We start from the raw sequence: 17,793 nt of genomic DNA on the forward strand, positions 1-17,793 counted from the left end.
ATTACTTTTAATTTGTTTATTTTTCTTTTTTTATTGTAAAGATGCTGTACAGAGGGGTTATAGTTACATGAGTAAGGTAATGAGTATATTTCTTGTCAAGTTGTGTTTTCAAATTTCTCTGGATGGTGTCGAGAGCTCTTCACACTCTTCTAACGTACCTTTTGCACATTATCATTTCCCTAAAAGTATTTCCTCTTTCCCTCTGACACTCCTTATGCTTCCCCTCTAGTACCACTTCTTATTTCTTGTATCAACAAATCCGTGTCCCTCCCGCCTCTGGATCTGCTGACAGACTCACGCTTTACTGCCTCATGGAGGCTTTACTCACACAGTAACCTGTCTATGACCAGTGCCAGTGTGTCCTGAACACCTGTCTCACCTTATTATTCTTTATAAGCTCCTGTAAAATCAGAAAAATGGCTTACTCACACTTGTATCTCCTAGAGCAGAATAGGTGAGCAATACACATACTTGATATAAAGAGAAGTACTGTTACTTGATATAAAGCAAAGTTTGACATATAATCATAATATATTTAAAAATCTGAAACAGTAGATATTATAGTATACTAGGTATTATGAGTGCAAGTTGCAGGAAAATTAAACTTCCCTTAACAACTTCTTATTCAAGTAGTGCTCACTTAATGGTTTTATAGATGCATGGATACATTAGATATCATTATCAATCTGCCAAGCTGGCATAGCTACATATATAATAGTGAGAATAAATAATATCATGTACAATCTCATAATATAAATAAAGAATGGTTATAGATTTTACACATTTTTCTGTTACAATTTCCAAACATTTGTGGAATTAAATGGCTTATTTTGAGAAGACTTGAAATATAATTTTGCATGCATCCCTTATATATTACATTTAGCAATAATTTGTCTCCAAATTAAATTATTTTAAAATTACCCTGAAATCTGACACGTATGCATCCTTAATAAATTAGTTTTATTAAAATCTTGTATTTATTAAAGAAAAACTTAATCTTCAAATAATTGGCCAATAACTAATCTGGTTATACAAACCAAGCCATTTCTCTTGCCTTTTGAACCCTCAATGTTCCTTATGATTAATATTTCACTTGTTTGATAAGTATTTCTCAATAGGTTTTGATGATAACAGGCTCTATTGGTAAATATATTTGTGAAGATCTTGAATACTGTGACTTGTGAAGTATCAGTGGAAAGCTCAACATTTAAAAATGAACATATTATTCTATGAAACTTGTGATTTCACATATTGATTTGATGTTAAATCAGTGAAGTATAAGGTGTCTTTTTGAACAATTTAAACATTCATTTAAATTAGCAAAATGTATCCTGAATGTTCTCTCACTGGAAAAATATCCTAAAACTTGAATTGATGCAACATTTGCTGAAAATCTGCCATGTGTCATCTGCCATTGCTAGAACAGATCCCAACCATTACAATCAAAGAAATAGAACACTGCAAACTGGGGGCCATTGGCTTACGCCTGTAATCCTAGCTACTCAGGTGGCTGAGATCTGAGGATCGCAGTTCAAAGCCAGCCCAGGCAGGAAAGTCCAAGACTTTTATCTCCAATAAACCACTCAGAAAACCAGAAGTGGCCCTGTGGCTCAAGTGCTGGAGCGCTAGCCTTGAGCAGAAACACTGAGGGAAAGTACTTAGGCCCAGACTTCAAGCCCCATGACTAACAAAAAAAAAGGAACACTGCAGAATACTCACATCCACAATTAGGAAATCCAGCCAGCACCAGGCATTTGTAAAATACATTTGAAAACCATATGCAACCCACTTTAGAAGCATTTCCAGGATGAAGATATAAGTGAAAACTTTGTCGGCATATTCTAACATGGTCTTGATGGTTTTGCGCTGTTCAATATAAATATCTTCAAAGGCCTGTAAATTTAAAACGACTATGTTGAATTTCATTGTCACAATCTCCAGCATGTTTTAGGGAAAAAGAAGGGGAAAAAAGGGATACAAATCTCCTCTCTGGTGCCCAAGGCTAGCAGGCTGGTTCGTTTCTCATAGCTGCATTTGCTTTATATGCAAATGACTTTGGCCATTTCAGCAAAACATGGAACTTAGGACATTTTACAATGCTTGATAAGAAATGTACTCATTACCTTGCCCATGTAATTGTAACCCCTCTGTACGGTATTTTCACAATAAAAAATTTTAAAAAATAAAATGAAATAAAATTTGGATATTAGGGCACCTAAATTTTAAGTGACAATCAGCTGTTTCTTTCTAAACAAGGACATAAAAAGTCATTTGGAAGTATAACTAATTCGTTGAGTTTTGAGTAGGCCTTCTCAGAACGTCACTCTATAGCAACAAGTTGCATCATCCTGGCAGGGAAGGGAAAAGTCGCTTTCTGTCTTTTCTGCTTACACATGTATTCTCTCAATCTTCCCCCATAGGTATGTATGGGTGTATGTCTGGAAGTTCCTCTGGCATCATTTTTCAGAGCTCTTGAGGAAGTTCTTGTTGAAGAATTCATATTCTGGAGTCGGGATTTTTGGAATAAAAACGTCATTTTACTCAACCAGGGCTCAACACCAGGGCCCCAAAAAGCTCACTTTGTAGCTGAGTTAGGAAGCTCTTCAGATGCTGATGACTATGTCTATGTATTTAGTACTTTGCTGAGCTTTGATTGAGGCTAATAAAGAATCAAGAGCTATTATAGCAAGGGCATTTGTTGGTAAAAAGACATCATAGTTCTCTCTTCTTGGCATTCAAATTCAAGGCTGACCCTCTTTGGACTGAGTCCGTCATCTGATGTAGAGTTTAGTTAAGTCAGAAATGGGCCCGAAAGCCTGCAGATACAGTGCACTCATTCTCACAAAATCAACTCACTGAACTTGAAATTAAGCAATTGAAAAAAACCCCAAAAAACCAAAGGCAAATACATTTGTATCACCCAATGGGAATGTGAGTCAAGACTTTTTATTATGTTAGTGTTTTGACCAAATTGGCCATGCAATTAAATGAAATCTGATGTAAATTCAGTTTGTAATGCTTGCTCTTTGCAGAGTCAGCAATTAAGTCAGCCAGCTAATTATCACTCACTGTAATTGGCAGTGCAAAGAAGACAAGTGAGCTTGTTGCACGTAGCACACATCTTGTGCTGATTAGCTCGATGGTTAGCCAATTCTGTTTTGGTTAGCACTCCACTATTTGAGCCATGGCTTCACTTTGTGTGTGTGTGTGTGTGTGTGTGTGTGTGTGTGTGTGTGGTTAACTGAAGAGGAAAGTCTCAAGAACTTTCCTGTCTGGCCTGCCTTTGAACGGCAGTCCTCAGATCTCAGCCTTCAGAGTAGCTAGGATTACAGGTGTGAGCCACCACTGCCTTGTTAATAGTTAATTTTTAAAAATAAGAATTGTTACAAATGATTGGAAGGACGATAAATCCTTCTTTAAATATTAGAAGAAACCAAACAAATCTAGTTTTGAGTCTGAGGACTACCCTAGACCAAGAAATAAAGGTTGAATGCATTGGGACCTTCCCATAGGTCTAAACCTGTCACACATGTTGTCTTTCATTTTCACACATCCCGTTTTTAAATGGTAATATGAGGCCTATTAGGGGAACTGGAACGCTTTAGGTAAAAGATGAAAGAGCAGACCACCTACCAGAGCTCCACTACTGAGCAGAATCATGAAGACAATGAAAGTTTCAAACCAATTGTGCTCTACTATCTTGTAGCACGTTTTCCTCAGATTCCACCAGAGCTTCCCTTTGCCTTCTTCTATGCTTATCTGACAGCACTTGAACTTCCGTACACAGTCTAAAAGATAGGTGTGAGAGTAAAGAGAGATTATGTGCATTATGTTAATGGGACAGTCATCCTCGTTATGGCCTTATACTATGTTGTAAACAATTTTATTTTTAAGAGGGTGTTCAATTATAGAAATAAAAATCACTAATGTGTCCTTTAAATCAGTCATTCATTCCTTGTTTGTTTTTATGTTTATAGGACTATTATGATGGATTGCATGATGAGACATAAAATCTGAAAAACAAAGAAAAATACAATTAAAAGCTCAGATTTCCATCTTACCTTTATCCTATGAATGCAAATCTACTCAGGAAATTTTATATATTTAAATTTTGATAAAGTTCACTTGATGGTATAATATAAATATGTCCCATCTTACAATGAATAGATTTATGAAAGATTTCATCTCTTTTCACTATAGTGTATGTGGTCTTTTATTATTAAATATTTAAGTTGCTTTCTTCCTGGGGATTATTGGGAACAGTATAATAAGCAACTTTGTATAATGTATGGACAACTAGATTTAAAAGGCTCTTTAACAAATATTTATTGAGCAAATGCTATAATAGAAGAATTGTATTGGAAATATTAATGCTATAATTTGTATAATAGTATTGTCTTCAAATAACGTGCACTTTATATTGCATTGATTTTCCCATAAGTATTATAATGATAGGAAGTAACCATTATCATAAGACAATGTTTTATAAAAGTTTATCAATATTTGGGTGCCAGTGGCTCACACCTGTAATCCTAGCTACTCAGGAGACTGAGAGCTAAGGATCTTGGTTCAGTGCCAGCCCAGGAAAGAAAGTTCATGAGACTCCAATGTCCAATTAATCACCAGAAAACCAGAAGTGGTGCTGTGGCTCAAGTGGTAGAATGCTTGCCTTGAGCTGAAGAACTGAGGGACAATGACCAGGCCCAGAGTTCAAACCTCACAACCGACAAAAAAAAAAGTTTATCAATAAAGTTTAATTTTGAGTTCCATGGAATAAAGAGAATTGGGGGTCTCAATCTTGAAGGAAGTATTCAAATCATATCTAAAACCTGTGCTGAAAGAATGAAGATCCTGGTATAAACAAAAGTTCATGACAGGCACATTTAGGGGTTTCAAAGAAGGAATCTGAAGTTAAGACTAGAAAAGTAGCTAAAATCCAGTGGTTTCAAGTGGCTGACATATGGCATCATTATTACTACAGTAGATAACTGATCCCTAACAGAAATGACATAATTTTAGTTGAAACTATTTCAATGGCATATTAATCCGGTAATACAACTTACTGTATAGCTCATAATTTATATCATATATTATCTTTGCTCAAACTTATTTTTAAAAAGATGTGGATAGGGGAGGGATGGGTGAGAGTATTGAAAGGGGTGACTTGATCAACATATATTGTATTCATAAACTGCTGTTAAATAGCAACACCTTTGTACAACTACTTTAAAATTTAAAAAAAAATTGCTTTGACTGATACAGTGGACTGCTACTCAAGAGTAAATTTAAATGTAAGATACCAAAGACTAAGCTGGGCACTGGTGGTTCACGCCTGTAATCCTAGCTACTCAGGAGGCTGAGATCTGAGGATCACAGTTCAAAGCCAGCCCGGGCAAGAAAGTCCATGAGACTCTTATCTCCAATAAACCATCAGGAAACTGGAACTGGAGCTGTGGCTCAAGTGGTAAAGCACTACAGAAAAAAGATACAGAGGACTACTATCCCTGAATAAATTTAAATGTAAAATGTAACTAGGTGTGATAATATACAGGGTTCTATGTATTTACACAGAAATGGACTAAAGGAATGTATATGCAGAGGAGGAATCTAAAGGTATAACTCCTCTAAACAATTGAAATACTCCTTCTCCAAAATGAACTCCAGGAAATGGAAACATGTCTTTTTTTTTGGGGGGGGGGGGTAAAGGGGAATGTTTAAAGTTAAGAGAACAGGAATGAGGAAAGGAGTGAGTAAATGTAGTTATTGTATTCAATACACAATGTATAATCATATACAATCATACAAGTATGATTCAGCTTCTTCTCCTGTTAGACATTTTAGAAGGCCCCAGAAAAGCCAATGAAACAGCATTTCTTAGACTTAAACACTATCCACAAAAATAAACTTACGTATTGTATAAATTAAACTTATTTTCAACAATCAACTTTGTTTTGACATAGAAAAGACTAACAGTAGCAGATAGATGAGTGATGAAAAATGATGAGAATGATGAGTAATGAGAAAGATGGGAGTAGGTGATTAAAGTCTGACAGACAGAAAAACAGACAGAAATGATAAATGGCCCCAAGAAGGTTGCTGTCCAAATATGTCCCTGCTTTGCTTACCTTCTGTAAAACAGGCCTCAGGTTCGAGAGATTCTTCCGGTTCAACCTCAGGTTGCTCTCCCTCAGCGGGAGCCCCTATATCAACTGTGCTGCCTTCAGATGAACTAGTTGCATTTAGTTTCTGAAAATCAATCCCACAGAAAAGCTTTAAAATATTTTCTCTGCTCTCAATATAAAAAGTCATAAGGTCTGCCCTTACCCCTACCCCCAGTCTTCTGTATGCATTTTTCTTGAGCTGTAATTTAAAAATAACTTAAACGCAATGCCAATCTGCTTTGGTAGAAGTGGGGGGTCACAAGATTAGATACAGCACTCTAGAATAATTTTTTCTTTAACAACAGAAATAACTTTTGATGCAGCCCATATACAAGGATTTTGAAATAGGATCCTGCGGCAAGTTTATGAGAATATAGAGTCATCTGGTCATCTGTAGTCTTGCTTGTGTAAATTAGTTTGTAAATAATATTTGGTTCTAAAATTGTGACCCAACCAACGAAAGCTGCACAAGTGTATTTTCATGTCAAATGCAGAAAAGATCTGATTCAATGCACACAGACAGCAACCATCTAAATCTGTCCACTTTTCATTGACATGAAAACATATACTACTGATTGTTATTAAATGTAGACTATCATTTTCTAGTTCAGAAAAGAGCAGCACATTGTTAGCTATATAGCAAGAGCTGAAACTTTGCATTCTCTTTGGCCAATGCACTTCCTGGTTTCATGGTGCATTTGGAAACTACTTGTTACTCTGGCACTCTCGCCTGTCTTGTTGATAAACAGAAAAACATCTTTAGTTTTTTTCTTTGGGTTAAATCAAATATAAAAAGAAAAAAAAAAACAACATTGAGAAGACTTTGCTTGAATCTTGAAATGGATAATCTTTAGCTAGGTTAAGGCCAGTCTTGGGATCAACGTAAATAAAGAGATCCCAATCTTAAAGTTGGTTTTAAGAAACTACAGAAATGGTGCAAGGCCAGGTGTGAGTGCCACATGGAATCAGAGTAGTTTAGGCCACAGCATTCTCGAACCTGTCACAATGTTATTACCATTAGTGCATAGCAGTAGGGATGGTGGAGCTTCAAAGAGCTACTTTGTAGAGAGGATGAGGTAAGCACATGATAAAATGCACACAAGGTATGTACAACTAGAATAAATAGTATTCGATAGCCAGTACTAAAAAGATTCTACTAAAATTTGGGCTAAGGATTGAGTGGATTTCCCCCTATAAAAAGGGATCCTTTCATTTATGAAAAACAATTTTGTTTTTCTACAGGAAAAAAGAAAACATTTATATTTATTTATATGTAAAGGAATGAAATATGTAAGTATGTTATATGTGGTATTTCAAACATGTTTGCCTCAGCTTATCTAACAATGCCAGTAACAGATGCATAAATATTAGATAATCCTGCCTTCTTAGATTTAGTCCTGTGATTAAAAAAATTCAAAAAAACCTTAAATATTATATCTTATAAGGTGGTTGAAGATTGTCAATGTTCTTCTAATCAAGTATGTCATAGTATTAGATAAACTTATCTTTGTCATTAAAGCATTGAATGCAAGGTAAAAAGATTTGTTATAAATATTCTGATTTTGTAGACTTTTCCTAATTACATTTCCTTTTTCTTTTTGTTAGACTCTTTGTGAGGTAAACTTGAGATTATATACATGTGATCGACTGAGACTTTATGAACATGGCCTCTTTAATCCATCTAATTCACATGAAGCCATTAAATATTAGGAACCACAGATGACGTCATTTACAGGAGGTTGAAACAGAACACAGGTAATCAGACAAATTGAGGTCTACTCTTATCTGCTGCAACTATAGACAGTACACAGTGAAGATGGAAGCTTCCTTTAAAGATTGGAGATTGCAGTGTAAACACCACGCAGCGGGACAAGTGATGGGCCTGAGAGAAAGTAGAACATCTGCTCTTAGGGCTCTACTCGTGCTTTAGTGGCATTGGTGAATGACTACATCAGAGCCTTCATCAAGCCTGAATGGTGTGGCAAGTGTTCAGTGAATGCTGAAGGGATGACATAGTAAACAATACAATCTTCAGGTTGAAGGTTACGTGGTGGATGAAGTCACCAGACAAAACAGTACAGGAATTCAGGGTTCAACACAGTCACATCAGGGTCATTCCTGTGGTATTATTTCTATTGCCAAGTAGCCGGACTGAGGATGCTTAATTAGGTCATGAAGACCTGGGTCACCAATAATATCCCCTCTTCTCTGTCTATCCTGCAGCAACCATACTTCTTCCGTTCACAACATCTCCCTAAAGAAATCTGAATGCCCAATTTATTCTATGCTCCTTTTGCTCTCATGTAAGTACTTTAGATGGTTCACAGACTTTTTATGGTTTAGCTTACATTTGGATCTTCAGTGTTTCAGACACATAGATCCCAGTCTCCTTAAGAGGCTTGTGAGACATTTAGGGTAAGAGCCATGTACTCTAAGTCCTACAGCTAACACAATAGTGTTTTTCAGTACTAAAAGGAGATGCTGAATTCCTGACATACTTTTTTTTGAGGTTCCCTGATCTGTTTATATTTTTAAATTTTATTTTTATTGTCAAGGTGATATACAGTTACACAGGTCACGTAATGAGTAAACTTTTTTTTCCAATGAAAATTGAATGGAAGAGAAAGCCACGAGGTAGCTCATTGGCATTCAAATGCTAGTCCAAATTAGGGAACATTATAACAATTAGAGAATATAAATTAGATTTTTCTCATTCTCAGCTGAAAATGAGAATTATTTAGAATTTTTTTAAAAGAATACTTTTTAGATCGTTGTCTGGAAACTCTAATAATAAAAGGCACTTAGGTGTTACCTCTTATCTAGATAGAAAAATTAACAGTTTCTTTATATTCCAGCACCGTGCCTTATTGACGATCCAGAAACAATAGACACATTTTTCTAGAAGTCAAATAGGTCATTACCTTTACAAAAATGCAACCTAAATTTATTTTGTGCTCCTAGAAAATGTACCTCACTAGACTAAACTTTTGTAGCAGAAGACCATATTGCTCCCATCATTGTAACCCTTATTTGAGTTTACTAAATCTTTGTTGAAAGAATGAGAAAATGACCAGTACATGGTCTCTTTATTTAACCATTAACCACGTATAACAACTCCTATTTTATACTTTCACATTCAAAGAAATATAAACAATATGTAATATATAAATGATATTCTGTCTTATATTCCCTTAGGTTTCTGACTTATATATAAATGATCACCAACAATTCTTAGAATTAGGTGTGCCAATAATCCAGACATAACAGGAATCCATAAACTAGTTGAACTGTGCAGTCAGGAGAAGTACCACAGAATCATTTTCACATTATTTTTCTCTTTTCTACTTTACGTACATAGATCTACTATTCTAAGGGTGAATGAAACTTTTTTAAGGAGATAGAATCTCATCCTTTCCCATCTTACCCTGAAGTGAAATAGTATATGTGACTTATATATGCTATACTTGTGGTACTCAATTGACAAGTAGCAAAGAGTATAAGCTGCATTAGTGGTTGATGTCAGGCAGTCCAATTTATAAGAATACATGAGTTGAATCTTGTTGTCAAAATCAAAGGGTTTATTAGTTATAGTCTAAGTCTTCAATAATCCAGTCTGCCATTGTTCTCTAGGGAATTTCTTTGGTAATTCACAAGTAAACTTAACTTTTCTTAATTTTAAATAGTAGCTGAGATGTATACATAAATTTGATCATGTTTATAATATTGTTGATTTTCATGTTTTAACTTTGAATCTAAATATTAATTCAAGCTATATGTGTAATTTGTGAAAGTATTAATATAGAGTAGGGGTAGATAGATAATAGGATATTTCATGAACAAAAGGTTGTTTTAAACCATAATCCTGATATATAGGCCCCCAAATTCTGGTTTGTAGACTCTCTCTTGACATTTGTTCAATGCCTTTCTTAAAAATCACAAAAGAACGCAAATAATAAAATTTGTTAGAACAGTTCAAGTGTATAAGAAGCCTATAAAAACAAACAAGTTAAATTAAAAACAAAAACTTTAGCTTCAGATTTTTTTTATAGTTTTTGATCTAAATTATGATCACCTTATAAATCTGGAGTATCTGTGACAGGATATTTTGTTCCCAGGTATAAATGAGTGATTCAAGAATATATGATCTTTACTTTTTTCAAAAAACCAAACATGTAGCTGGGCACTGGTGGCTCATGCCTATAATCCTAGCTACTCAGGAGGCTGAGATCTGAGGATCGTGGTTCAAAGCCAGCCTGGGCAAGAAAGTCCATGAGACTCTTATCTACAATTAACCACCAGAAAACCAGTAGTGGCTCTGTGGCTCAAGTGGTAGAGCACTAGCCTTGAGCTGAGGAGCTAAGGGGACATGTCGCACCCAGGACCAGAGTTCAAGACCCATAATTGACCAAAAAAAAAAAAAAAAGAAAACATGTTATGTTAGAGTGATTTTACAGTTTTAATAGCAGAAGGAAAAGTAACTAATTTAAAATGAAGTAGTAGCAATCAATTAACATTTCAAAAAATTACCAAATTTGATGAAGTGAGGTGGTTAATGTATTTGTTCCCAGAACTGTGTTTCCATATCAGATAATTAATGGTCCACTAAATAGAACTCACAGAAAGATGTTATACTCTTTGTTATATCATGAGATAGGGAGGTTCCTTCACTTAAAACAACCAGAGGAGCAAAACCTCACAATTCTATTTCTATGTAGGAGTTTGCAGAGGTAGCCACACATGGTATACTTAAATAATATGGTTTAAGGCAACAGATGGAGAGGAGACAGAAAAATCACATTGGGAGATTAAAATCACATTGGACAACAAGATGAAGGAGGTGAACTCCAGATGTATTTTCAGAATGAATATACCACATACATATAGTTAAATCTAAGGTTCATCATTACTAATTTTTTTTGTGTACAAATAGGCTTATGTTTTTTTCCTTTAGTGAAAGAACTTTACCAGTAAATATCAACAGAATCTCCAAGAGACTTATATTTAAACAAAGTGATGAAATGATGCCTTTTTTTCTCAAATAAAACAAGTAAAATGATAACCATGTTGCTGACAGCCAAAATGTAAATACTCCAATTCAGTTCTATTATTACCACACTGAAATGCCCTTTAGGAACCTTACATGTGAAGAAGGATTGCTTTGACTTGCAGATAACCATTTAAAAACTTAATAGGACATTAAACAAAAAATTAACAACAATGCACACTCGTTAGGGCTGTATTTAAAAAGAAAAAAAAAGAGATGCAGGGGAGAGAAAGAGCACCTACGTTTCTTCATTATAGTCTTAGCCTATTCAATGGCTGTAATATTAAATAAAAAATAAATACTCCATAGAGGCATGCACTTGAACTTTTCATTAATCTGATTTCTACTAAAACCGATGTAAGAAAAGTAGCAGCTAAATTGTTGTTTTTTTTTTTTTTTTTAATTTTTAAAGTTGAGGCTGTCAGACTTGTCTGACCATGCTTTATATAACTCAGCATAAGAGCAGCTGGACATGTTTTTATTTTAGTGCCAATGGATGGGCAAGGGAGGAGAGCTGAGTAGCATGCAGGCCAGTCAAAATTCATTGAGAAACGGATTGTATTTATATATGCAGAACTTGCTTGGGTAACCTGGGCAAAAGTGGTGGCGCGAGTCTCTGGCTGGTTAAAAAACCCCAGAGCTGCATTCTTGATGGCTCCAGCTTGATTTTACCCCTGTGAGAAGTAAGAAGGGTAAGCAGTGAAGGTATTACTAAATCACATTTTGAAAAATTATCATTCAAGCATGGCTTAAATATTATTAAAATCTCTAAAAGTAAAACCAGTCATTCAAAACCATGAAAAGAATTATATTAAGGGCAATTAAAATACTGTAGTAAGAGATAAATTATACACTCTAGAGACATAAAAAGAGATGGTTTTAAAAATATCTCAACAACCTGAGTCCACTAAGCTGATCTTATCAGAAAAAGTTCATCCTCTCCAAAAGAGAAAAGTGCTTTAGTTTTGCTTGAACTTGGAAGAGATATAAGTTTCTTATCATTCTTTATTATTATGCGTATGATCTAAAATGCACAATCCCAAACCACCAGTCCAAAATGACCAGACAGAAATGGGGAAAAAAAACATATACTAAGAAGCTAGTTTACGTAGGATGGTTTGAAATTGCTGGATACTTGTTTCTGTTATCCTTTGTTTTCTACTGAAAAACTACCAGGTAATACAATATCCAAAATGTATGCAATATATTCCCTACCAAAATGTATGTAATATATTCCTTTCCTATACTATATGACTTTAATAATTTATTAGTTTTCAAATTATATTTACAAAGTTTGGTATAATGCCATAATTAACAATGAGTTTAAATAATAAACTTCAAAACTGAGGTAGCAGTCTTAAAAGAAGTAAGGTACTGAATATTTTATTATACTTAACCTGTTGATACAAAGGGAAACTAATGGCAGGGACTATATATATTAAAATTCTAGTGATCCAACTTTATTTTCTAAATCTTGACTTCTCTTTATTGCACAATATGGTATTAGAAGCATAATACTTTTAAGCATAACCTAAGTATGTTCATTTAACATTTGTAAAAGTTGAAATATATTAACTTGAGGGTATGAATGGGCTGGGAAAGGAGGGGGAAGGGTGTTGGAAGGGAGTGACATTGATCAAGAAGTATTATACTCATAGCCTGACTTGTGGAATTGGAATCCCTTTGTATGATGACTTAAAATAAAACTAAATAAATACATAAAACAATATCTTGTATGGTATTTAAAAATAATAGCATAATTAGTAAGAATTGGGACTTATTACAGTAATTCTTTATGCAAAGAAGAGATTACTTCTTTCCTCCAGAATTTTTGTTACTTTTGAAGCTGGCAACTATGGCCCTGTTACTTAGATCTATTTTTTTGTACCTATGTATAAACCTACTTGAATTTCATGTTTAATAGCTACATCTACCTAATCACCAACTTAGTAATGCTATCTACTTTATATATCAGAAAATACCACATTATTCTATGAAATATATCTAGAAATACTAAAATATATCTAAAGCTCTCTTTTTAGATATGTATTTTTCTGCATTATTTTGACTGGTTCATAATGATCATGATTGAACTGGTATGCTTCTAGTAGCTCAAAATTCTCTATGTATCATTCTTAGAATGAGAACAGTAATAGAGATCTTGATTTTCCCTTTCAAGCAATTCAAATAAGGAAAGTGAAAATCTTGCTTTGGATTTTATTTGTTCATACAAGTTTTGGTTGCTTCAAATCTTATCTTCATTTTTGTATAGTTAACTCATTAAATACCAAGTTAACATTTTCCCTTTTCTATCAAACTCCACCTTTATTAATTTGTAGGGTAATAAGAAGCAAAGCAAAGGAAAACATATTACTCATGATCTTCTTGTAAGTCAAGGAACAGTTTACTATAGCTTCTATTCTTTTGGTAAATTCAGAGTTTTGTATTCTTTAATGCAGGCCTTTTGTTTGTATAGCTGAGGCATTGGTCTCAGCAGGGTAAACATGTTTACTCTGATTCCTAATCACAAACTTTTCTTTCTTAAAAATTATTTACCTTATAAATCACAAAATGATCATTACACATCAAGCCAAGATCCCAGTCAGATTTTCCATTACTTATTAAGTCTGAAGAAACTAAATAAAAATCACACTTCATGAACTATTTCAAAAAGGAAGAGGTTTGGCAAATGAGACTAGGAAATACCTTTCCATCAAGTACTTTTCTCTTACACACACACACACACACACACACACACACACACACACACACACACACACCACACCACACACCACACACACACACAAACCAATATTGTGGGCCAATTATAGGGAAGAAAGTACACAAACAGGCATTTTCCCAAATCTAAAATTATCATAAACTACTTCACAAAATCCAGGCCACTGGGTATGATAACTTCAGAATGAATTTACAAAGGCAAATAGTTGGAAGAAGTGAGCCTATCATTTGTAAAACTACATTTGCATCTATTATTCATCATGTTTACTAATAGAAAATGTATGAGAAGGTTTTTCTTATTTCAGAAAAGACTCAAACAATTGAAAAAGATCTAATTGCTTAAGGGCAATGAGAATAGATAATATCAAAATATCCCCTTGTTGAAGATTCCTACCTCTTTGCTTTCCTCCATATCTGACTCACTGCTGAACTCTTCGGTGTTTAAATTTTCAAAGTCAGACTCTCCTACAGCAATGGGCACCGTCACCGTGAGGCTGGGGTTGTTTATGAACGACATGTAGTCACTTTCATCAACAACATACTTTTCTACACTGCTGCCTATGCCGCTGGTGGTTCCATTTCCATCTTTGAGACAGTTGAGGTCTTTGCTTATTTCTATGGTAGTATGGTTGGAAATACAACTGTCTTTTTTGTTATTTAGATCCTCAAGAGGTTTAATCTCATCTAATGCTTTCTGCTTTCTCACAAATGCCTTCTGAATAAATTCACGTATTTTTCTCTTCACAAAATCAATTCCTTTCTGCATCCTTCCCACAGCAATCTGGAGGTTATTCATTTCATTATCATCATCAGTGGCAGCAAGGTTGTCAGAACTGAAGGAACTCAGCAGCAAGGCTAGAAAGAGGTTGAGAACCTAAAACACAGTAGGAAAATAGGTGGTTATACCATTCTGTGGTTCAAACTGTCTTTAACTACAGGTTTTTTCCAAATTGTCTTATTCCTATTTTATAGTAAATATTTCTCCTATGTTAAGGCATACTATTCTGAAAAACAGTGGATAAAATAAATACCTGGCTTGAGTGAAATACTAGTATTAGCACTATTTTTCCATCATTGCAAAATCACCAACTTCTTCATTGCATGAAACATCTATATTAAATTCATTTCCACATGATAAATATGGATAACTATCCAGTGAAAAAGAAAATAAAATGTTTATTTATGATGGCGTTTTATTTAGGATGGTATTTTAACCATAAAAGTCTATATTTCTCAAGAAGATAATAATAAATAAATCATATATTTGGCTATAATTCTGGTAGAGTTAAATATGATCTTAGTTTTGTTTCTTTGTACCAATATTCACCTAGACTTGTTTTTGCTAAATTTATGAAAAATATACTAACTGCTACATTCAGAGTTCTAATTATTGATTCAGAAAATCATGGCTAGTGTATTTGTACAAAAGTTAAAAATACTATAAGGATATTGTTATTATATTAAAAACATTAATATTGAATTAATAGTCTCTATAAGCCTCATTTGAAGGAGCAAATGAAAGATTAGTGACAATAAATCCGCTGTGTGCACTCACAGACAAATAATTAGTAAAGAACCAAGCATTTCACAGAATTTAGTTGACAATGTATGCAGGTCCTCATCATGCATACAGAACAAAAGAAAGACATAGCAGTAAAAAGGAACTTTATTATTATTATTATTATTAGTCATTCGTGAGGCCTGAACTCTGGGCTTGGGCAGTTTCCCTCAGCTCTTCAGCTCAAGGCTAGTGCCCTACCACTTGATCCATAGTGGTACTTCCAGCATTTTCTGCTTATGTGGTGTTGAGGAATCAAACCCAGAGCCTCATGCATGCAAGGCAAGCACTCAACCATGGAGCCACCTTCCAAGCCCAAGAGGACCTTTTGAAAAAGGAAATAAATACAAAAGAGAAAGTCTGAGGAAAAATTTTAAGTGAAACCCCAATGAAAATAAAGGCACAGTGTAAAAGATTCAGGAAGTACTAACTGTAATACCAGTGCTATTTCATGATTCCTGATAATTACACCAAGACTTGATCCTCTATTTATGAAATTTCCCAATAAAATGATTTTTATTGTCATTTGTCTTTGGGTTTGTTGTTTTGATTAAAAATAGAAAAAAATTAAATATAAAAAATTAGATTTATGAATTTGAGTTTAATACATATTGATTTAATAAAGCTAAATGTTAAATTAAAATTTTTACCTATAAGAAAGATATGAACCAGTTTTTACCATGTTTGAAGACATAGATTTTAAAATTTTTGGAAGGGTGCCAGGCCCAAAGAAACTTAGGTCCCATGGTTTCCCTTATTTGCAATAACTAGTATATATCTGAGTCAAGCAGAAAAGGTCAGATAAGTTGGTGTTAGGGAAATGAACCTTTAGATATGTATTCAAATGTTTTTTTTCTTTCAGGTGATTGTTTCTAACACATTTATAAGATTATTTCTTTGTTGCTTTGTATGTCCCTCCTCCATGGTATAACCCGGCTTTCACTGTATTTGAGGTTGGTATAATTTGTGGAGGGGAAGGGAAAAAAACAAATCGTTTAAATAGGGATACAGGTGGATCCATTGCAACAATGAGATGTACAAGTCATTATGTGGAAAAACAAACTTTACAACTTTGGTGGTGGGGGGAGGAGGATTGTGGGGGCAGGGGGAGGATGGGAAGGGATGGGAAGGGGAAACAAAGGAGGAGGCTACAATGCTTGATAAGAAAGGTACTCATAATCTTGCCCATGTAAGTGTAACCCCTCTGTATAATATTTTCACAATAAAAAATAATAATAAAAGAGACGTGAAAAAAATTTTTGGAAGGTTGATATGATTATTGCATATAGATACTGTTACTTTATGCCTATCAAGGAATCCAAATGAATGTTAAATATCAACTATAGTTATGGGTACTTTTTTTTTTAATTTTATTTTATTTTATTTGAGAACATATTGTACAGAGGGGTTACAATTACATGGGCAGGATAATGCATACATTTCTTACCAAGCATTGCAGCCTCCTCCTTTGTTTACACTTCACCTCCCTTCCCAGCCTCCCCTCTCCCCCCCCCACTCAATCATACCCCTCCCTCACCCCCCGCCCCACACCGACATTGTAAAGCTGGTTTTGACATGACATTTTGTACTTCTCATTGTTGCAACAGGTCCACCTGAATCCTTAAACGACTTGTTTGTCCCCATCTCCTCCACATGTTATACTGACATCAAATATAGTGAAAGCGGGGGTTACACTGTGGGGGAGGGACATACAAAGCAGCAAAGAAATAATCTTATAAATGCGTTAGAAACACATGCATGAAAGAAACAAAAACATTAAAATACATATTTAAGGGTTCGTTTTCCTAACATCACATTATCTGACCTTTTCCGCTTGACTCATACCTATACTAGATATTGCAAATAAGGGAAACCATGGTATGGGTACTTTTTGAAAGTCTTTTTTGTACTTGAATTCTCAGTATAATTACATACTAGAATAACATGTTTTGTTTCAATAAACTCTTCGGTGATTGACTGAGTCTCTTTCTCCTTAAATACATTGTGTTCTTTTGTTTGATGATTTTCACCAATATATCAATTGTTCACTTTCACTTCATGATAAAAAGGTATCTATATCCTTGAATACAGACCCAGTTACTTTAACTACTGTAACTCAGAATTTCCTGTCAACAATTATTTGTTTAATAATTAATCTGTTTGAGTCTTTCCTTCTCTTCTTCAATATGTGTAATATAAGAAATCTTTAATATAGCTTATGGACTTTTCTTTCTTTTGTCTGCATGACTCGATGTCTACTTCTTCCTGTTCTATTCAATCTTTTACATTTC

At 34.3% G+C, this 17,793-nt stretch overlaps 1 protein-coding gene across 14 annotated transcripts in view; it reads right to left on the reverse strand.

The window, feature by feature from the left end:
- The window catches only part of LOC122120067 (sodium channel protein type 2 subunit alpha), an 83,288-nt gene that overhangs the window by 13,791 nt on the left and 51,704 nt on the right, over nucleotides 1–17,793 (reverse strand). For all 14 annotated transcript variants that reach the window (XM_042694102.1, XM_042694100.1, XM_042694096.1 and 11 more), the window contains 4 exons: nucleotides 14,339–14,818; nucleotides 6,126–6,246; nucleotides 3,634–3,788; nucleotides 1,720–1,893 (listed from right to left, as the gene is read on the reverse strand). In XM_042694102.1, coding sequence (XP_042550036.1) covers nucleotides 1,720–1,893; nucleotides 3,634–3,788; nucleotides 6,126–6,246; nucleotides 14,339–14,818 — 930 coding nt within the window. The remainder of the gene's footprint in view (nucleotides 1–1,719; nucleotides 1,894–3,633; nucleotides 3,789–6,125; nucleotides 6,247–14,338; nucleotides 14,819–17,793) is intronic.

This window comes from Dipodomys spectabilis, unplaced genomic scaffold (assembly GCF_019054845.1).
Source record: "Dipodomys spectabilis isolate Male_0828 unplaced genomic scaffold, ASM1905484v1 ptg000174l, whole genome shotgun sequence".
Lineage (NCBI taxonomy): Eukaryota > Metazoa > Chordata > Mammalia > Rodentia > Heteromyidae > Dipodomys > Dipodomys spectabilis.